The sequence below is a fragment of the Globicephala melas genome, chromosome 10, assembly GCF_963455315.2.
Source record: "Globicephala melas chromosome 10, mGloMel1.2, whole genome shotgun sequence".
In the NCBI taxonomy this organism is placed as follows: domain Eukaryota; kingdom Metazoa; phylum Chordata; class Mammalia; order Artiodactyla; family Delphinidae; genus Globicephala; species Globicephala melas.
This window is the reverse complement of record NC_083323.1, coordinates 61,389,888-61,411,061: the sequence shown is the minus strand read 5'-3', so window position 1 is coordinate 61,411,061 and position 21,174 is coordinate 61,389,888. Positions and strand designations below refer to the sequence as shown.

At 44.0% G+C, this 21,174-nt stretch overlaps 1 protein-coding gene across 10 annotated transcripts in view; it reads left to right on the top strand.

Annotated features, from left to right (window-relative positions):
* SLC4A8 (solute carrier family 4 member 8) overlaps positions 1–21,174 on the top strand; it is an 84,089-nt gene that overhangs the window by 29,871 nt on the left and 33,044 nt on the right. For 9 of the 10 annotated variants that reach the window (XM_060307030.1, XM_070046532.1, XM_030835029.2 and 6 more), the window contains 9 exons: positions 864–1,052; positions 2,078–2,169; positions 3,101–3,258; positions 4,157–4,244; positions 5,249–5,395; positions 6,252–6,352; positions 12,391–12,565; positions 13,176–13,309; positions 14,098–14,343. In XM_060307030.1, coding sequence (XP_060163013.1) covers positions 864–1,052; positions 2,078–2,169; positions 3,101–3,258; positions 4,157–4,244; positions 5,249–5,395; positions 6,252–6,352; positions 12,391–12,565; positions 13,176–13,309; positions 14,098–14,343 — 1,330 coding nt within the window. The remainder of the gene's footprint in view (positions 1–863; positions 1,053–2,077; positions 2,170–3,100; positions 3,259–4,156; positions 4,245–5,248; positions 5,396–6,251; positions 6,353–12,390; positions 12,566–13,175; positions 13,310–14,097; positions 14,344–21,174) is intronic. The other variant, XM_070046534.1, reaches the window with a different exon arrangement.

Below are 21,174 nucleotides of genomic sequence, written 5' to 3'. Positions count from 1 at the left end.
TAATTTTTTATAACAGTCTTCTAAGGTAGGTGATAATATTAGCTCCATATTACAGATGGGGAAACTGAGGTACAGAGAGGTTATCACACAGAAAGTGGTAGAAGTGGGATAACTGTGGACCTTTAGCGCTAGAACCCATGCTGTTAACTGCTGTGCTGACTGCCTCTCAGTAGCAGGTATTGGGATTTTTTCCCCCTCAGTTCTGCCAGGCTTGGCAGGTAAAGGTTGATGCTTGGTGGTAATCACGTGGGGTACTTAATCAAGAACAACTTAATGATTCTTGGAAGTTCCACTTTTACGTAGTCATTTGGAGTTCTACAGTTATAGTTTCTCTTGACAATCACAGCAATGTTAAAATCTCTGAGAAAGGGAACGTAGAGGAACTTTGGCAGATGACAGAACAAAATGGTAATAATGTGGATTTTTGAGTCAGACAGTCTTGGGTTTGACTCCCAGCTGTGCAACGTACTAGATGTGAAACCTTGGGGAATTTTGTAATGTTCGGGCCTCAGTTTCCTGATCTGTAAAAATTGTTATAATGCCACCTAGTTCTCAGGGTTTTTTATAAGGATTAGATTAGATAATTATGTAAAAAGTTCAGAGTGTCGTTCCTGGCACATGTTAAATGCTCAATAGTTTCCATTTCTAATAATAATGATTTGTTACGTGAATAACATATAATGTGTCACAGCTGCTATCATCAAACAGCTCTTTCAGGCACTGAAGCGGAGACTGTACATCACTGACCCTGGTAGAACTGCCTCTCCTACTCCTTGTCCCTTGCCCCTCACCCCACTTGCCCTTGGTCTCTTTGGGTTCACTGACCATCAGTTTGAGTGTTCATGTTAGCACCTGCTTTCCAGACCTGATCCTGGACCAGCAGGAACTGTTCAGTGACCTGAATGACAGCATGAGGGTTAAAGTACGGGAAGCCCTTCTCAAAAAGCATCATCATCAGAATGAAAAGAAGAGAAATAACCTCATCCCCATTGTTCGCTCCTTTGCTGAGGTTGGCAAGAAACAGTCTGATCCACATTCAATGGATAAACATGGTAAGATTATTAGGAGTAACTGTTTTCTCTTTTGATTAATAAGACATTTAGGAACTAGTTGGAGATGCTAAGTTACTAGAGGGTAGGGGCTGTATTTCTCTAATATGCTTTCATGCTCACTTAGACACAGTCCTTTTTGGTGGATAGGCACGATGGGTGGCTGGGGCTGGTGACGGTCATCTCTTGTGGCACTAGGGATGCATGCCTCAGATAGATCTCAGTGGACCCCGGGGGAGAAGATGGTGCCCCAGAATGGCCTCAGAACTGATGTGGCTTTGGGGAGGTAGCCACATTAGGGATAATTCGGGGCCAGAGAAGTTCCACTGGAGCTTTTTAGAAGTAAACCAATGTCTTAGATTAGGGAGGCAAAATGCAGTAGTGTCAACTCTTGAGTCAGATGTCCCGGCTGGAGATTCTGACTTCACCTTTTGCAAAGTGTGTGACCTTGGGCAACCTCCGAAACCTCTTTAAGTCTTACTTTCTCCTCTGTAGAATAAGGATAATAGTGAGATCTGCTTCCTCAGTCTACAGTGAGACTTCAATAAATTAATCCATGTAAAGCCCTGGAGCCAGGTGCCTGGTGGGTTGTAAACATTCAGTGAATTTCAGCTGCTGACTAGTTTCCTTTTCTGAGGCCGAATCTATGCTGGTCTCCTTGTCCCCACATTTACTGAATCACAGTGTGCAGGGGATGTGCCTGGGAGTCTAAGTTTTTGAAAAGTTCTCCCTAGGACTTTATGGTGTGCACTCCTGGTTAAGGATTACTGCCTTTAATAGAGGAAGAAAAGAGGATCACAGATGGTTCAGGAAGAGGGTGCAGGAGTAGGAAGACCTCTGTTCCTCCCTTTACTGCTAACTGGTAGGTAAGGAGATAGGTGTGTGTGGGTCCTTGCTTCATAGTCATTTGGACCACTTCTCTGTGTGGACTTTGCAGGAGATAGTCATAGCCAGCTGATGATGGACGGGGCGTGTCAAAGGGGGAAAGGGCAGGACTCGGAGAATTCTGTTTGATTTTCTCCAAATAGGTCAGACTGTGTCTCCTCAGTCCGTTCCAACTACAAGTCTTGAAGTAAAAAATGGAATGAATTGTGAACACAGTCCCGTGGACTTAAGCAAGGTGAGCAGAGACGTGGAAGTTGGCTTACAGGCCTAAGCAGATCTCTAGTGGAACCCAGAGTCTCATTGCTGGAAGCTGGATAAGCTTTGGCATTTCAACACCCTTTCTCCAGGACCAGAGCCCCTTCTGCAGAAAAGGAGGCCCATCTATCTGCTCATGTCTTCTTCCTTCTCCAGCCCAGACCTCTCTGACTCATCAGCTTGTTCCCCAGATTCAACATGCTGAAACCCACTAGCCACTAATAATCCTCCCTGCCACACACCTCCTGGTGTTTCAGAACTATTTTCTGATACCTGCTCTCCAGTAGCTCCTTCTTAGCCTCCAAGGGTTCTGCAGAAGCAGTATCTTTGCTACTGTCTCCTAAAACTACTTTGTGGTTGAAACTCTTCTTGGGGACTGTGGCTTGGTGTCCGAGGCCTCCCGCAGGAGCAGGGCCCCCTGCAGCTTCCGGCTCAAACCGTGATCTCCCTGCCGCCAGCCTCTCCTTGCTCTGGTCTCTCCCCGACGCTGTCCTTCCAAAATGCAGACAGTGTCACGTCACTTCTCAGCTCATAAGGCTCCCTGAAACCTCCGACAAAGCATTCCAGTATTTTAAAATGGAAACAATTTGACCTGGAGCTTCAAAAACATTCTTCTTTGGGGAGGCATGGTGTAATGGAATTCAAATCAGAGCCCCTGGATTTAAATTCTCTTAGAAGCTCTGTCGTCCTGGGCAAGTCAACTTCACTTCTCTGGGTCTCAGTGGCTCCATTCATTTTTTAAAATAAAAAGTGAGGCTAATTAGACCTTACAGAGCTATTGTAAGGATCAAGTGAAGTAGTATGAGAAAACGTGTTAAATCAAAAATGATTTATGAATGTCAGTTATGAGGAGGGTGATGGATGCGTGAGGTGATGGCTCCCACACTGTCAGGGGGTTCTTGGATTTTCAGGTCGACCTTCATTTTATGAAGAAAATTCCCAGTGGGGCAGAGGCCTCGAATGTCCTGGTTGGAGAGGTGGACTCTCTGGGCCGCCCCGTTGTCGCCTTTGTGAGGCTGTCTCCGGCAGTCCTTCTCTCGGGCCTGACAGAAGTGCCCATCCCAACAAGGTAAAGACCTGGACCGCAAAGCTCAGTGCGTTCCGTCTGGTGTGCAGGTTTGTGTGTGCTCTGGTGGAAGAAACCAGCTAATGCCAAAATGGAGGATTAATTAATTTGGGGAATGCTGTTTAAAATTCAGCAATGATCTCAGAAAACTGGGGTATATTTGATCAACCTCTGTGCGGAAGAATTGTAAGACTTTTAAGGCTCTGACGGTTCAGTTTCTATGACCTTGGAAATGGAGAACCAAAGAGTGTTCAAGGGCCACTTGCTTGCTGGGATGGGAAGCCTGTCTTGCTCTCCCTGTTCTGCCAAGCTGTATCCCAGGGAAACGTCTCTGACCAAAGGTATTGATGTCTCTTTCCACAGTTCCGGCAGGATTTGTTTGGTTTGCAAGTATGTCCACATTTGTTCAAAAGGCTATTCATGCGCTCTGAAGGTGGTGATTCAGGTGATTCAGGGCCCCATTAATTACAGAGTATTCAGATGTCCGGGACACAATTTAGACTCCTCTACAGGGCTTGATCATTTCAACTGCTTTATCCCTCTCCTCTCCCCATCATTTTCTTATTAGAGCAATGAATGAGATTCAGATAACCCTGAATTTGCACTACAATGCCACGTTTTGAAAAAATGTCCTTCCTATAGTAAGGAATTGTGTCTACGGAAACCCTGAGAATTATAACCACATTATTGAATGAGTTGTACAGGTGGCTTCCAATGCCTACAGTGGAGCTATTAGGTCAAGGCTACTCGTATTGCTCCGTCATTAGTCTGTCTCCTTTTATTGAAGGTACTGTGATGATTTCTGTTTGATAGGAAAGAGAAATGTTCTGCTGTTCAGAGAGGAAAGATGCCACTTCTTTATATTTACTTACATAATTTAATCCTTTTTGTGTGTTGCCAGATTTTTGTTTATCCTACTGGGTCCAGTAGGGAAAGGTCAGCAGTACCATGAGATTGGCAGATCCATGGCCACCATCATGACAGATGAGGTACGCACACCCCTTCTGCTTTTCATGCATTCGTCTTGTAGATGTTTATTGAGCATTTACTCTGTGCCAGGCATTGTGCTAGTCATTGGGGATAAAATAATTATAATCGTGATGTTTGCTGGAAAGCAGTACAGGTCACGTCTCTGAGGACCAAGCCCTCTGGGGGATTTTTCTTCCTCTGTCATCTCTCGCTTTTTGAATAATCAAGGATGCAGAGAAATCTTTCTCTGGGAAAATTATTTTTGCCAAGTAGGATACCTAGAGAGAAAGATATTAAGGCTGACTTAACTTTCTAGATCTAGAAGATGGTTAATTAAATACATCCAAGCTATTTACATAAGGAAACCTCACCCCCATTTCACGTAAATGAGACCAGTTAGTATAAAGGTCAGGGGGATGCTCTCGGGCACTGTCATGTGAATGTACCAGGGTGACTAGACGCTTCGGCTGCCGTGGTCCTGAACCCCCACTGCATCCCTGCTGAGGACTGTGCTGCTCAGGTAAGTTGCAAAGTAAGGCCTTGAAGAGGCCTCTGTCTTAGCAGGCAGAGGGGCGTGGGCTGTGTTTTATCAGCTGTCTTTGGCTCGGAGGCATATTGGAGGCATATGAGGAACCTTTCTGAGGAATTCCATGCAGTTTTTTCTACCCATTATGATCAGGAAAATTCCTCATGCATCTTGGCTTTTGTTCCATTCTTTCTCATGCATCTTGGCTTTTGTTCCATTCTTTGAAGAGATAACAGAATTATAAAACTTTCGAGTCATCTTATCTCTTTCTATACTAATAGACATATATTTAGTTCTTTTTGACTCATCTCATCTTTAGATTCTTTTTTTTATTGTTTTATCCTTGCACTTCTCTAAGTGCTAACGTTATCTACATTTCAGATCCCCATGACAGAGATAAAAATCAAGAGGTTTTATTCATCTTTCACCATCTCCACTGGTGATTGTTTTAAGTAAAGTGACTTTTAGTTTTCCTGAGGACATTTTTCTTCTCTGTAGATTTTTCATGACGTGGCATATAAGGCGAAAGAGCGGGACGATCTCCTGGCGGGGATTGACGAGTTCCTAGACCAGGTGACGGTGCTGCCTCCAGGGGAGTGGGACCCCTCCATTAGAATTGAGCCACCCAAAAACGTCCCTTCCCAGGTAATGTATGCACATGAGCCAGTGGTGGCTTAGTGTCGCTTACTGAGTGCACACCATGGACAAAGCAGAGACCGTGAGGGTGTATGCTAAATAAGTTGAGATGTGGTTCTGTTTCTGGGCATCTAGCATGTCAGAACAGTAATAAAATATGAATGTGCAGTAACATAGATTGGCTCAGGTGTGGTGGGGCCAGTCAGGATTACCCTGGGATGAATTTTAAGCCAACTTTTGAAGGATTGATGTAGAATGGCAGAGAGGAGAGGAGAGGACATTTCTTGGGAGCATATCATGAATGAAGCCATTAAATGAAAAGAGGTAGTTGTATAGAGAGAGCAAATAGAGTCCCTCACACTTTTTTTGAGAGGTTAAAGATGGAAGGGAACTTCTACTGTACACTAGTCCCCAGGCCAAGTGCTTTACATATGCTAATTCAACCTCCCGGTAACATCTCCATATAGGTATTGTTGTTCTTTGTTTTACAAATGAGGAATAAAAAAACCATCTTCAAGGTTTTAAGGTAAAGATTACACACAGATTTGAAACTTGAACTTAGGTCACATCTGATGCCAAAGCCTCCACTTTTCCGTCTCTGGGTGAGACAGTTAGGTATCAGCAGAGAGGAGGAGAAATTTTTTTTTTTTTCCAGGAAAGTCAGTAAACGCCTCCAAATCAGTAAATGCATTTGAAAGCTATAACAAAGAATTGGCTATTTTGGGGCTGCTTTTGGATTTTCTCATCACCAACCCCCACCCCCACCCCCCACCCCCACCCCCCACCCCACCCCCCACCCCCGCCCCCAGCAGGAAAGACAGAATACAGGGCTGAGTTTGTTAATTTTGCGGTCTTCTGTTAAAAGGAGAAAAGGAAAATGCCTGGAGTTCCAAATGGAAATGTTTGCCACATAGAACCGGAACCACATGGGGGCCACAGCGGGCCAGAACTTCAACGCACTGGGCGGTAAGTTCTGGAATGTTTCACAGCTGATACTGCTTACCGGACAGAAGTTGTATAAAGGAATGAGGCATCCTCTTTACTTTCAGCCTTCTTCTCTGTAGTATCTTTATTGGCTGGGAATTACTTTTCAAATGGAACCACTGACTATAAGTATTACAAATATATCAAATATTATATTCATTCATTCAAATTTCTCAAACCACCTAACATGTTCTGTCTCCCCTCCTGGCCTTGCCCCAGGAGGGAAGACAGAACACGTTCCCTCTGATTTGAACACTTGTCCCCTTCCTCATTTCCTGGCTGACTGCTTCTTATCCTTTGACGCAGCTTAGGTGTCACTTCCTTTGGAGAGCCTTGCAGGACCCTCTTTAGAGGAGGTTAGGTGTTCCTGCTAGGTGGTGTCCCAGCTTTGAGCTCTGTCCCTTGCCTACCTGCCACCCTCCCCCCAGCCACCTGTTATAGTCCTGATCATGCTTTATTACTATTTATTGATTTGATGTCTTTCCTGCCAGAATGTTTGCTCCATAAGGGCAGGGACCCCATTATATTCCTAGCACCCAGCACAGTGCCCTGCACAGAGTAGGCACTCTATTAATATCTGGTGAATGAATGAATGAGTAAATGAATGCTTTTAGAATGATGTCTGTTCTGTAGCATGAATGGACAAGGTATGGATAAATATTGAATGGTTAAGTTAAGAAACCCCTTGAGGTGGGGAAATAGGTACTATTTTAGGTGTGTGTCTCAGAATAGGCAACCTACTCTTTTGGGCCCAGATTTTAGGACAGATGTCCAAGGAGGAGGTTCTCCATGGTAGGTGAGGACAGCAGGTTCCCAGGCTGGGAGGCTTTATATTCCAGGTAGGGAGGCAGTAGAAGAGGATGGTATTTGGGGTTGGAGTGGCATCCAGAGGTGTCCCCCAGATCGTGGGAGAAGGTTCAGTCTATGGCTCTGGCTCTGTAAGTTGTGCTTATGTCTAAGAAGGATCTGTTGGGCGGAGATTCCCAGGACAGGACTCAGATGATGGAAAGGAGCTTTCACTGTCCTCTATTCTATTGCTTTCACCTTATTTTTTCCTCCTTGCTTGAAGTTGCTTTCCTTATTTCCCTATCCTCAGTGCCCTGCCTAATGGAAACTCAAGGTTGTTTTTTTTTTAATTGTGGAGAGCGATTTAGTTTTGCATTCTTGGAAATTCAGGGAGAGAAAGGAGAGGAGACTGAGAAGCAGGAGAGAATGGCACTTAACCAGCAGTGTCCTGATGGGGAGTATGCATCTGGTGGAAGGAATGTATTAGAGGGCGGGGAAGGATAACTGGGCTCTGGGGAGGGATCACCGGAGGAAAGGAGGAGCCTTTTGATGGAAGGGGTCACTGAAAAGAGGGAGCAAGCTCCAAGAGTAAGTTTCACATTTTCTTTACAGTTGGAAGGGGTCCAAATTGGATGGGGAGGCCTGGTATTGAGAAGCAGTTCGAAGGAAGCATCTGTCTTTAGAATAGTTTCCAGGATTGAGACTGTCTTAGATGAAGTGGTGTTTTTTTAAAATTTATTTATTTATTTATTTTTGGCTGCGTTGGGTCTTCATTGCTGCGTGTGGGCTTTCTCTACTTGCGGCGAGCGGGGGCTACTCTTCGTTGCAGTGCGCAGGCCTCTCACTGCGGTGGCTTCTCTTGTTGCGGAGCACGGGCTCTAGGTGCGAGGGCTTCAGTAGTTGTGGTTCGCGGACTCTAGAGCACAGGCTCAGTAGTTGTGGCGCATGGGCTTAGTTGCTCCGCAGCATGTGGGATCTTCCCGGACCAGGGCTCGAACCCGTGTCCCCTGCATTAGCAGGCGGATTCTTAACCACTGCACCACCAGGGAAGTCCTAAGGTGGTGGTTTTTTTTTTTTTTTTGCGGTACGCAGGCCTCTCACTGCTGTGGCCTCTCCTGCTGCGGAGCACAGGCCCCGGACGCGCAGGCTCAGCGGCCATGGCTCACGGGCCCAGCCGCTCCACGGCATGTGGGATCCTCCCGGAACGGGGCCTGAACCCGCGTCCCCTGCATCGGCAGGCGGACACTCAACCACTGCGCCACCAGGGAAGCCCAAGATGGTGTTTTTTAAGGGAAGGGTCTTGGGTTTGGATTTGATAGAATTTCAGAGTTATGATTTATCCTTTTGACTGTAAAGCCAACAGCTTTCCTTCAAACACATAATCCATGCAGAGGTGAGATCTCATCTTTCTTTCGGTGTCAGAAAGAGGAGAATAAACTAGGCGGGCAGTCACTTATAGTCAATTCCACATGGGGGTTTGGGAGCTCATTAGATTGGATCTCAACAGTTATAGAATCTTGGAAATGGTGCCTGTCATCCCAAAAGAAAATCCCGTAGAGCCAGGACTGACATACACTTAATCAGCAACCCCAGGTACCTTTACTCACAAACTCAAATGGGGTTTGAGGAAGTTCTCCCATAATGTTGAGTGAGGAGCTGCTGGAATTGACAAAGCTGAAAGGAAGGGTCATCTGGACTCAGAGCCTCACTCGGCTTACTGTGGGAGATGCTGCCTCTTCCTGAGCTCCGGAAGTTTTCCTCAGTCCTCAAGACACATGACCTTCCTCCCCTTGTAGCCTTTTAGTCCAGGTGACCTAATGCTCATATTGGGGATCATAGTTCATGCCAGCTCTGGCTCTTTTCCCAATCTCAAATTACGTAGGGGTGAACGTGAACCTTCCCCTGCAGGTGGGCATCCTAGAATTTTCTGGACCTTCCTGGACTTCACCGAGTAAAGATGCGTTAGCCTGGGCTTTATAATTCTTCATACCTTTAGCTGTGTTTCTCTGAGGTGGGGCACAACCTGGGGGTACCATCCTTGTCGGATGGAGAGGTATTTAAGATGCGGTAGTGTAGGCTCTAAGAAGATGGGAAAGGAGGCAAAGTTGAGAACGGTCTGAGTTGTGTATGATCTGACCTGCCAAGCCAGGGCTGAGACAGTGTCTTGGGCCTCCCTGATGTTGACATAGGCCATGATGCCAAGGCATTCCCACATAGAACGAAGAGGAAAGTCTGACTAGAGTGTTCCGAGGCCAGAAGCTTCATGGCAGAGAGGATACTGTGCAAAGGGGTTTTCCAAGGTAGATTTGTGTACCTCACTGGGGAGGCCACGTCTGGGAAGGGTTGATGAAAGAGAAGAATCAGGAGCTGCTATCTCGATGATCGCCCCCCACACTTCAAACAGGTTTCTTCCAAAGCACAGCAGACAAATGGATGGCTGGCCTGTCCCTAAAGCCCTCCTGAGAGGGCTTCCTAAGTCAGTGCACCAGAGCCTAGGGACCCTCTACACGGGTAAGTCCTTTCTTGCATCAAGCTTAAATTCATATCCCTGTGTGCCTCCTGCCCATCCCCCCCCACCCCAACTTGAACACCAAGGGTAGTGTTGAAAGGGAAAGGGAGTCCCAAACGTGGAGGGAAGCATCCGTGTCTGATTACTATCTGTGCTAGATGTGCTGTTACGGTCTGCGTGAGTGAGGGATGAGGCTGACGCCATAAACAGTATTCGGAAATCATTCTGTTAATTTATACCATCAATAGGAGCCTCAGATCTTTTCTCTCTCCTTTCAATCACTAGGCAGACAGATGTCCTTCCTTTCTGTGGCTTCTCATCCGTCCGTTTCACATAAATCTTTTGCCCGTTACTCACAGACACTCCTCCCTGAATAATGAGCCTCCCACATCCAGGAGGACCAATCATGGCAGCATCGTAGGGTGAGGCTCATTACTGTAGAAGGTAATTCTCCCAGAATAACACCCTTCAGAGGAAGGTCACTGGTGATTGGGAGGTGATATTCACACGGTACTAAAGATGCTATGTTGGCTAAGGACCTAGAAACACTTGAATCTTGCCCCAGACTAATCACGGTTGCCCGTAAGGTCCTTGAGGGGCTATCCACTCAGAGGAGAAAGCAGGACCAAGTGACATTTTATTACAGACTGTAACCTTGGTCCCAAACCCTGAGGCGGAACGCTTATGCTCTAGGTTAGACCCTATGGATGGCTCCTTACCTCAGGTTTGCTAGACAGGCTAAAACCAAAGCAGGTCACAAGGCTGGCTTTGCCTTTCTCCCCTAAACCCAGACCCAGATTGTGATGTTACTGCTGTAAGGTGAAGAAGGATGAATCCCAACTGTGCCCCTCAAACCAGAGGAAAAGAGCAAGTGGGTCTAACAGAACAGCATGTGCTTTTGAATGGAGAAAGAGAGCTGCCTGGGCCTTCTCCCCGGGCATACAGGTCCCAGGCCTTGTGTGACACAGGGCAAAGAGAAAGAAGGAGCTAGCCAAGCCTCCTTTCATGAGAGAGTAGCTCGGTTTTCTGTTTTTGTTTTTTTAGTTTTTTATTATAGAAAATTTCAAACATAAACAAGAAGAGAGGACAGTGTAATGAACCCCCCACGTGACCATCAATAGTTATCAACATTTTGCCAATCTTGTTTCATCTATTTCTCCCGCACTTAATTGTTTTGTTTTTGTTTTCTAGATTATTTTAAACCACATCACCAGTAGCATGTCATTTCCCCTGTAACTACTTGAGCAGGTATCCCTGTCCGATAAGGACATTTTGAAAAACGGCTATTATGCCATTATGAAATCTAACAAAATTAACAATAATTCTTTAAATTGTCTCATGCTCAGTCCATATTCACCTTTTTGTGGTTGTCTTAGCGACATCTTTTTAGAGTTCATTTGTTTGGCATAGGATCCAATGGAGGTTTGCATTTGGTTTTTATGTTCCCATTCTGTAACAGCTCTCCTCCTTTTTCTTCCTATGTCATTCATGTGTAGAAGAAACTAGGTAATTTGTCCTGTAGAACGCTGAATGGCTCTCTTTGTTACTCACCTAACAGCTTTTACCCTGGTGCAGCGATTCCACTCTTAGCAAAAGTGCCCCAGTCTGGGAATACTCCTCCTCCTTGGTGTAGGACACCTTGCTCTCGATCTGTCTCATGCTTGGGAAGTGGAGAGGGGTCCTGAGGTCCTGCCACCAAGTCCTGTTAATTCTGCCTCCTGATTAGCCCTTGAATACACACACTTCTCCTCTTTCCAATCCACAGCCTCCTGTCTTGCCCTACGTTCCACTCATTACACCCCCATCAGAGGGATCCTTCCAGAATGCCTGCTTACTTACGCTGCTTCCCTGTTTACAGTCCTTCAGTACTTGACACATAATTGGGATCAAGTTCTAATTCCTTTTTTACAAGGCCTTTGTGACCCAGCTTTTCCAGCATCTCCAGCTTTGTCTATTGGTTTTTGCCCCTCACACTGTCTTATCCAGCCATAACTCAGCACCTTGAGCCCGCCATGCGCTCTCATCCCTAGGTGTCATCCATGCCAGCCCCGCTGCCTCATCTGGCTAACTCCTGGTTCATTCTCCAGTCCCCACTGCAATGCCCGTCCCTGTTCTTTGCTGCCATTTGCTCCCTCACAACACTGCCTGTCCCCTGCACTAGATTGTTGGTCCTAGAGAGAAGGGCTGTGTTTGCCTTGCTACTGCTGCATCTCCAATACTTGGCACAGTGCCTGGCATGAAGTATCTGCTACTACTTGTCAACTGCATGAATGAATTATTATGCTAATTTCTCAAGAGTAAGGTGGGTAGTTTTTCAGAGTAAGAAAGTGCATGTGATAGGGGCTTTTTATCTAGAAAATGTATAATAAAACTAACAATTTTAATACCCTGATGCTTTTGTACCTTTCTTCCTAACATCTCAGAACTTGAAGTTTGAAGCTAATACTTAATTTCCTGTTGAATTTTGGGAACTGTTTACTGAATGGGTAATATGCACACCCAAATTAATTCCTTTTATGCTTGGGATAATCATTCGAACTCATGCGATTGGTTGCAGATAGAATCCGTGCTGGCCCCAGAGAGATCTCTTGAACTTGGGGTCACATTGAAGCCAAAATATTACCTCTAATTCAGAGCACATCTGAAGTGCTTTCAGATGTGTGCTGTTGACACGCTTTCCTGGGAGAGGGACTGCGTTAGAGGCCTGTCTGCCATGTTTCCGCAGGCTGTTTGGGGGCTTGGTGCTGGACATCAAGCGGAAGGCCCCCTGGTACTGGAGCGACTACCGGGATGCACTCAGCTTACAGTGTTTGGCCTCCTTTCTGTTCCTGTACTGTGCCTGCATGTCACCTGTCATCACCTTTGGGGGATTGCTCGGAGAAGCCACTGAGGGGCGCATAGTAAGAACTTTTAACCACTTCTCATGGTCCCAAACAAGAGTAAAAATTTTATGATGGCAGCCAAGTCCACTGGGGGGGGAAAGTTCCCTGGGCGAGGACTGAGGAGATTGGATTCTTCCTACTGAATTACTGTGGTCTTCTGACCTCATGCCAGCCAGCAGCACAGCTCTCCCTTTAGAACAGACCCTCTTCTGCTTGAATATCAATTTCAGTAACTGATTGCCCAGTTGCATTGCCCATTGCCCCAAGGATGGAAAATGATATATCAATGTCATATGCAAATAAGATTTAAGGTGACTCTGTATGACAGCCCGTAGTGTGAATGGTATCATTGTGCTTTTCTATGTATATTTATAAATACTGAATTGAGTCATGCAGAACAGGACTTAGTTAAGGAATCACATGTGGATGGATTTGGGCACCTGAATTATCAAAGTGGTATCCATTTACAGGAGGATTAGACTGTGTACACATCACTCTTGCTAAGACGAAATGCAAGCAAATGGCTTGTCAGGCACACCGGAGAGCTGAGTTGGGGCTGCACATAAGCCTGCATCACTCACTGCAGACGGGCTGTGGACTCAGGGATAATCTTTTCTTCCCCTCTCAGAGTGCAATTGAATCCTTGTTTGGAGCCTCCATGACTGGGATTGCCTATTCCTTGTTTGCCGGACAGGCTCTCACCATCCTTGGAAGTACTGGGCCAGTGCTTGTGTTTGAAAAGATTTTGTTCAAATTCTGCAAGTAAGACATTTGGTTTTCTGAAAACTCTATCTGGATGTGTTAGTGTGCTGTTAGGATTGAATGTCAGGGTCCTAGGTGAGTGTAAGTAGGCAAAGAGCATTGTTTGGTCTGTTGCCCTGCCCCCAGGTAGGACCATGCCTAAAATAGCAGATCTCTTGGCCTTAAAGAGCTTTATTAATGTCCTTCAACCACTATTGAAGTCTTGACTTTTTATCTTTAAAAACACTTTCCCTAGCTAATCCAAACTCCTCCATTTCCATTTCCAGTCCATTTTTTTTTTATTTTATTACTTTTTATTGGAGTAGGGTTGCTTTACACTGTTGTGTTAGCCTTCACTGCACAACAAAATGAATCAGCCATGCGCATACAGATACCCGCTCCCTTTTGGACTTCCCTCCCATTTAGGTTACCACAGTGCATTAGGTGGAGTTCCCTGTGCTATACAGTATGTCCACAAGGGCCAGCTCTTTTTTCTTAACTGCAAGAATAGGATCTTAATCACGTCGGGCAGTGATGGCAGAAGTGTGTGGCGGACAGCTTCCACCTCCTCCACTGTCTCTGTCCTTGCTGTGGCAAATACCACCCATAAAGCAAATCTTTGTCACGCCATCCCAGGGCAGCCTTCAGGAGTGAAGTGCAGTCAGAATTAGGGACAAACTGGGTTGCAGTACTGGAAGTGATAATAAGAGATGAACTAACCACGTTTCTGACCCTTTGCCTCCAATGCAATGGGTCAGAATGTAATGCCATCCACCCCTGATTTTTGATGAACTTTGGTTTTGTTTCAGAGACTATGCTCTTTCATACCTCTCCCTGCGAGCTTGTATTGGACTGTGGACTGCCTTCCTGTGTATTGTCCTTGTGGCAACTGACGCCAGTTCCCTTGTCTGCTACATTACCCGCTTCACTGAAGAAGCGTTTGCCTCCCTGATTTGCATTATTTTCATCTATGAAGCAATAGAAAAGCTGATTCACCTGGCAGAGACCTACCCCATCCACATGCACAGTCAGCTGGACCACCTTAGCCTGTATTAGTAAGTATGCTTTCTGCTGCTTCTTTTTTTAAAAAATAAAGTGAAGGACCTGAGTATAATGGCTGAGGTAGTGTGCCGGGCAGTACTTGTAGCTTCTGTTAAGGAAGTGTCTTGGCCCTCTGGGAAACAGAGCTCAGACATGACGTGGAGACCTGGGGGCCTGCCAGAGGAGAACAGTCAAAAGTGATGAAGGGGAAGATGGATTAAGAGTGAACCTCAGAGGGGACTTGAGAAATGCTTTCCAGGGCATGTCTTTTGGGTCCAGGCATTAAGACAAAAGTAGGCTGCAAATGTAGCAGGGAGAATTCAAGTTAGTTGTTGGGAAGAACTTCTTTTGCAAGGACTTGTGAGGCCTTGGACCACATCAAGATCTCTCTAAGTATATATAGGCTACTCTTACGCATTATCAGGTAGAGAATATTAATAATTCCTTACAGATCCACAGGTCTCTTACTCTGTATGCTAAAGATCTAGAAATCTACTTATTTACCTAGATTTCAACTCAAGAGATTGTATTTTGTTCGGTTATTCAGTATGGTTTGGAGCATTTGGAAAAGGGACAGAGTATTTGGCTGTGTTTTCAACCCTCTAGGAGAGTCTGGTCCTATAAACATTTCTTCTCTGGAATAGTCTTCTCCAAATTATGATTAAATAGAATTCTCCTCATCCTTTAGCTTTGAACATCAAGTTCCCTCCTTCTCGCTGTACCATTCTGATGTGGAAGGTCTGGTTGTGAAGTGAACAATGTCAATGTGAAACTGCCTGAGCAGAAGGCACACTGCATGGAAGTGCCTGCCAGCCAGCCACAGATACACTTTTCTAGATTCTAGCTATCCTTTCATTCACCCTTTAAAAATCAGGACTCATAAAACATGCATTAGAATTTAAAAATGATTTTATTACAGAATAATCACCATTAGGGAGTATAATCTTTGAAGCTAGTGGATTGCCCATTGGCATTGGAGTAAGGTTCATTCTTTGACCTTTTTTAATCATTCATTTATTCATTCATTTAACAAATATTTGTTGAGCACCTACTATGTGCCAGGCACTGTTTAGGCTCTGGAAACATAATGGTGAACATGACAGACAAAGGATCTACCCTCATGAGGCTATATTCTAGTGGGAGAAGACAGACAAAAGTGACCAGCTCTGGACTGAGTAGACTTTGAATCTGGATACTGTAGTTCTTTGTTAATAAAGCTCAAGATGGTATTTTTCTTATATTTCCATTGCATTCCACTGTCGATTCATATAGAGCTGATATGAAGCTAGAACTCCCCAACTCTTCAAGTGATTTTATGTTAATATGTGTGGAACTGATTTTTTTAAATAGACTTAATTTAAAAAAAATAATAAATTTATTTATTTAGGCTGCATTGGGTTTTTTTTTAACATTTTTATTGGAGTATAATTGCTTTACAGCAGTGTGTTAGTTTCTGCTTTATAACAAAGTGAATCAGTTATACATATACATATATCCCCATATCTCCTTGCTCTTGAGTCTCACTCCCTATCCCACCCTTCTAGCTGGTCACAAAGCACTGAGCTGCCCTCCCTGTGCTACGCGACTGCTTCCCACTAGCTATCTATTTTACATTTGGTAGTGTATATATACCGCTCTCTCACTTTGTCCCAGCTTACCCTCCCCCCTCCCGGTGTCCTCAAGTCCATTCTCTAGTAGGTCTGCGTCTTTATTCCCATCTTGCCCCTAGGTTCTTCATGACCATTTTTTTTTTTAAGATTCCATATATATGTGTTAGCGTATGGTATTTGTTTTTCTCTTTCTGACTTACTTCACTGTGTATGACAGACTCTAGGTCCATCCACCTCACTACAAATAACTCAATTTCGTTTCTTTTTATGGCTGAGTAATATTCCATTGTATATATGTGCCACATCTTCTTTATCCAGTCATCTGTTGATGGACACTTAGGTTGCTTCCAGTCCTGGCTGTTGTAAGTAGAGCTGCAATGAACATTGTAGTACATGACTCTTCTTGAATTATGGTTTTCTCAGGGTATATGCCCAGTAGTGGGATTGCTGGGTCGTATGGTAGTTCTATTTTTAGGTTTTAAGGAACCTCCATACTGTTCTCCATAGTGGCTGTATCAATTTACATTCCCACCAACAGTGTATGAGGGGTTCCCTTCTCTCCACACTCTCTCCAGCATTTATTGTTTGTAGATTTTTTTTTTTTAATATCTTTATTGGGGTATAATTGCTTTACAATGGTGTGTTAGTTTCTGCTTTATAACAAAGTGAATCAGTTATACATATACATATGTTCCCATATCTCTTCCCTCTTGCGTCTCCCTCCCTCCCACCCTCCCTATCCCACCCCTCCAGGCTGTCACAAAGCACCGAGCCAATATCCCTGTGCCATGCGGCTGCTTCCCACTAGCTATCTACCTTACTACGTTTGTTAGTGTGTATATGTCCATGACTCTCTCTCGCCCCGTCACAACTCACCCCTCCCCCTCCCCATAACCTCAAGTCCGTTCTCTAGGAGGTCTGCGTCTTTATTCCTGCCTTACCCCTAGGTTCTTCATGACATTTTTTTTTTCTTAAATTCCATATATATGTGTTAGCATACGGTATTTGTCTTTTTCTTTCTGACTTACTTCACTGTGTATGACAGACTCTAGGTCTATCCACCTCATTACAAATAGCTCAATTTCGTTTCTTTTTATGGCTGAGTAATATTCCATTGTATATATGTGCCACATCTTCTTTATCCAGTCATCTGTTGATGGACACTTAGGTTGCTTCCAGTCCTGGCTGTTGTAAGTAGAGCTGCAATGAACATTGTAGTACATGACTCTTCTTGAATTATGGTTTTCTCAGGGTATATGCCCAGTAGTGGGATTGCTGGGTCGTATGGTAGTTCTATTTTTAGGTTTTAAGGAACCTCCATACTGTTCTCCATAGTGGCTGTATCAATTTACATTCCCACCAACAGTGTATGAGGGGTTCCCTTCTCTCCACACTCTCTCCAGCATTTATTGTTTGTAGATTTTTTTTTTTTTAATATCTTTATTGGGGTATAATTGCTTTACAATGGTGTGTTAGTTTCTGCTTTATAACAAAGTGAATCAGTTATACATATACATATGTTCCCATATCTCTTCCCTCTTGCGTCTCCCTCCCTCCCACCCTCCCTATCCCACCCCTCCAGGCTGTCACAAAGCACCGAGCCAATATCCCTGTGCCATGCGGCTGCTTCCCACTAGCTATCTACCTTACTACGTTTGTTAGTGTGTATATGTCCATGACTCTCTCTCGCCCCGTCACAACTCACCCCTCCCCCTCCCCATAACCTCAAGTCCCTTCTCTAGGAGGTCTGCGTCTTTATTCCTGCCTTACCCCTAGGTTCTTCATGACATTTTTTTTTTCTTAAATTCCATATATATGTGTTAGCATACGGTATTTGTCTTTTTCTTTCTGACTTACTTCACTGTGTATGACAGACTCTAGGTCTATCCACCTCATTACAAATAGCTCAATTTCGTTTCTTTTTATGGCTGAGTAATATTCCATTGTATATATGTGCCACATCTTCTTTATCCAGTCATCTGTTGATGGACACTTAGGTTGCTTCCAGTCCTGGCTGTTGTAAGTAGAGCTGCAATGAACATTGTAGTACATGACTCTTCTTGAATTATGGTTTTCTCAGGGTATATGCCCAGTAGTGGGATTGCTGGGTCGTATGGTAGTTCTATTTTTAGGTTTTAAGGAACCTCCATACTGTTCTCCATAGTGGCTGTATCAATTTACATTCCCACCAACAGTGTATGAGGGGTTCCCTTCTCTCCACACTCTCTCCAGCATTTATTGTTTGTAGATTTTTGATGATGGCCATCCTGACCGGTGTGAGGTGATACCTCACTGTAGTTTTGATTTGCATTTCTCTAATGATTAGTGATGTTGAGCATCCTTTCATGTGTTTGTTGGCAATTTGTATATCTTCTTTGGAGAAATGTCTATTTAGGTCTTCTGCCCATTTTTGGATTGGGTTGTTTGTTTTTTTGATATTGAGCTGCATGAGCTGCTTGTAAATTTTGGAGATTAATCCTTTGTCTGTCGCTTCATTTGCAAAAATTTTCTCCCATTCTGAGGGTTGTCTTTTCGTCTTGTTTATGGTTTCCTTGGCTGTGCAAAAGCTTTTAAGTTTCATTAGGTCCCATTTGTTTATTTTTGTTTTTATTTCCATTTCTCTAGGAGGTGGGTCAAAAAGGATCTTGCCGTGATTTATGTCATGGAGTGTTCTGCCTGTTTTCCTCTAAGAGTTTGATAGTGTCTGGCCTTACATTTAGGTCTTTAATCCTTTTTTTTTTTTTTTTTTTTTTTTTTGCGGTACGCGGGCCTCTCACTGCTGTGGCCTCTCCTGTTGCAGAGCACAGGCTCCGGACGCACAGGCTCAGCGGCCATGGCTCACAGGCCCAGCCGCTCCGCGGCATGTGGGATCTTCCCGGACCGGGGCACAAACCCGTGTCCCCTGCATCAGCAGGCAGACTCTCGACCACTGCGCCACCAGGGAAGCCCTCTTTAATCCATTTTGAGTTTATTTTTGTGCAGGGTGTTAGGGAGTGTTCTAATTTCATACTTTTACATGTACCTGTCCAGTTTTCCCAGCACCAGTTATTGAAGATGCTGTCTTTTCTCCACTGTATATTCTTGCCTCCTTTATCAAAGATAAGGTGACCATATGTGCGTGCGTTTACCTCTGGGCTTTCTATCCTGTTCCATTGATCTATATTTCTGTTTTTGTGCCAGTACCATACTGTCTTGATTACTGTAGCTTTGTAGTATAGTCTGAAGTCTGGGAGCCTGATTCCCCCAGCTCTGTTTTTCTTTCTCAAGATTGCTTTGGCTGTTCGGGGTCTTTTGTGTTTCCATAGAAATTGTGAAATTTTTTGTTCTAGTTCTGTGAAAAATGCCAGTGGTAGTTTGATAGGGATTGCACTGAATCTGTAGATTGCTTTGGGTACTATAGTCATTTTCACAATGTTGATTCTTCCAATCCAAGAACATGGTATAGCTCTCCATCTATTTGTATCATCTTTAATTTCTTTCATCAGTGTCATAATTTTCCGCATACAGGTCATTTGTCTCCTTAGGTTTATTCCTAGGTATTTTATTCTTTTTGCTGCAATGGTAAATGGGAGTGTTTTCTTTTCTTTTTTTTTTTTTTTTTTTTTTTTGCGGTACACGGGCCTCTCACTGCTGTGGCCTCTCCGATTGCAGAGCACAGGCTCCGGGCGTGCAGGCCCAGCGGCCATGGCTCACGGGCCCAGCCGCTCCGCGGCACATGGGATCCTCCCGGACCACGGCACGAACCCGTGTCCCCTGCATCGGCGGCGGACTCCCAACCACTGCGCCACCAGGGAAGCCCCTGAGAGTGTTTTCTTAATTTCACTTTCAGATTTTTCATCATTAGTGTATAGGAATGCAAGAGATTTCTGTGTGTTAATTTTGTATCCTGCTACTTTACCAAATTCATTGATTAGCTCTAGTAGTTTTCTGGTAGCATCTTTAGGATTCTCTATGTATAGTATCATGTCATCTGCAAACAGTGACAGCGTTACTTCTTCTTTTCCGATTTGGATTCCTTTTATTTCTTTTTCTTCTCTGATTGCTGTGGCAAAAAATTCCAAAACTATGTTGAATAATGGTGGTGAGAGTGGGCAACCTTGTCTTGTTCCTGATCTTAGTGGAAATGGTTTCAGTTTTTCACCATTGAGGATGATGTTGGCTGTGGGCCTGTCATATATGGCCTTTATTATGTTGAGGTAAGTTCCCTCTATGCCTACTTTCTGGAGAGTTTTTATCGTAAATGGGTGTTGAATTTTGTCGAAAGCTTTCTCTGCATCTATTGAGATGATCATATGGTTTTTCTCCTTCAATTTGTTAATATGGTGTATCACATCGATTGATTTGCATATATTGAAGAATACTTGCATTCCTGGGATAAACCCCACTTGATCATGGTGTATGATCCTTTTAATGTGCTGTTGGATTCTGTTTGATAGTATTTTATTGAGGATTTTTGCATCTATGTTCATCAGTGACATTGCCCCGTAGTTTTCTTTTTTTGTGACATCTTTGTCTGGTTTTGGTATCAGGGTGATGGTGGGCTTGTAGAATGAGTTTGGGAGTGTTCCTCCCTCTGCTGTGTTTTGGAAGAGTTTGAGAAGGATAGGTATTAGCTTTCCTCTAAATGTTTGATAGAATTCTCCTGTGAAGCCATCTGGTCCTGGGCTTTTGTTTGTTGGAAGATTTTAAATCACAGTTTCAATTTCAGTGCTTGTGATTGGTCTGTTTATATTTTCTATTTCTTCCTGGTTCTGTCTTGGAAGGTTGTGCTTTTCTAAGAATTTGTCCATTTCTTCCAGGTTGTCCATGTTATTGGCATATAGTTGCTTGCAGTAATCTCTCATGATCCTTTGTATTTCTGCAGTGTTAGTTGTTACTTCCCCTTTCTCATTTCTAATTCTATTGATTTGAGTCTTCTCCCTTTTTTTCTTGATGAATCTGGCTAATGGTTTATCAATTTTGTTTATCATCTCAAAGAACCAGCTTTTAATTTTATTGATCTTTGCTATCATTTCCTTCATTTCTTTTTCATTTATTTCTGATCTGATCTTTATGATTTCTTTCCTTCTGCTAACTTTGGGGTTTTTTTGTTTTTCTTTCTCTAATTGCTTTAGGTGTAAGGTTAGGTTTTTTATTTGAGATGTTTCTTGTTTCTTGAGGTAGGATTGTATTGCTATAAACTTCCCTCTTAGAACTGCTTTTGCTGCATCCCATAGGTTTTGGGTCATCGTGTTT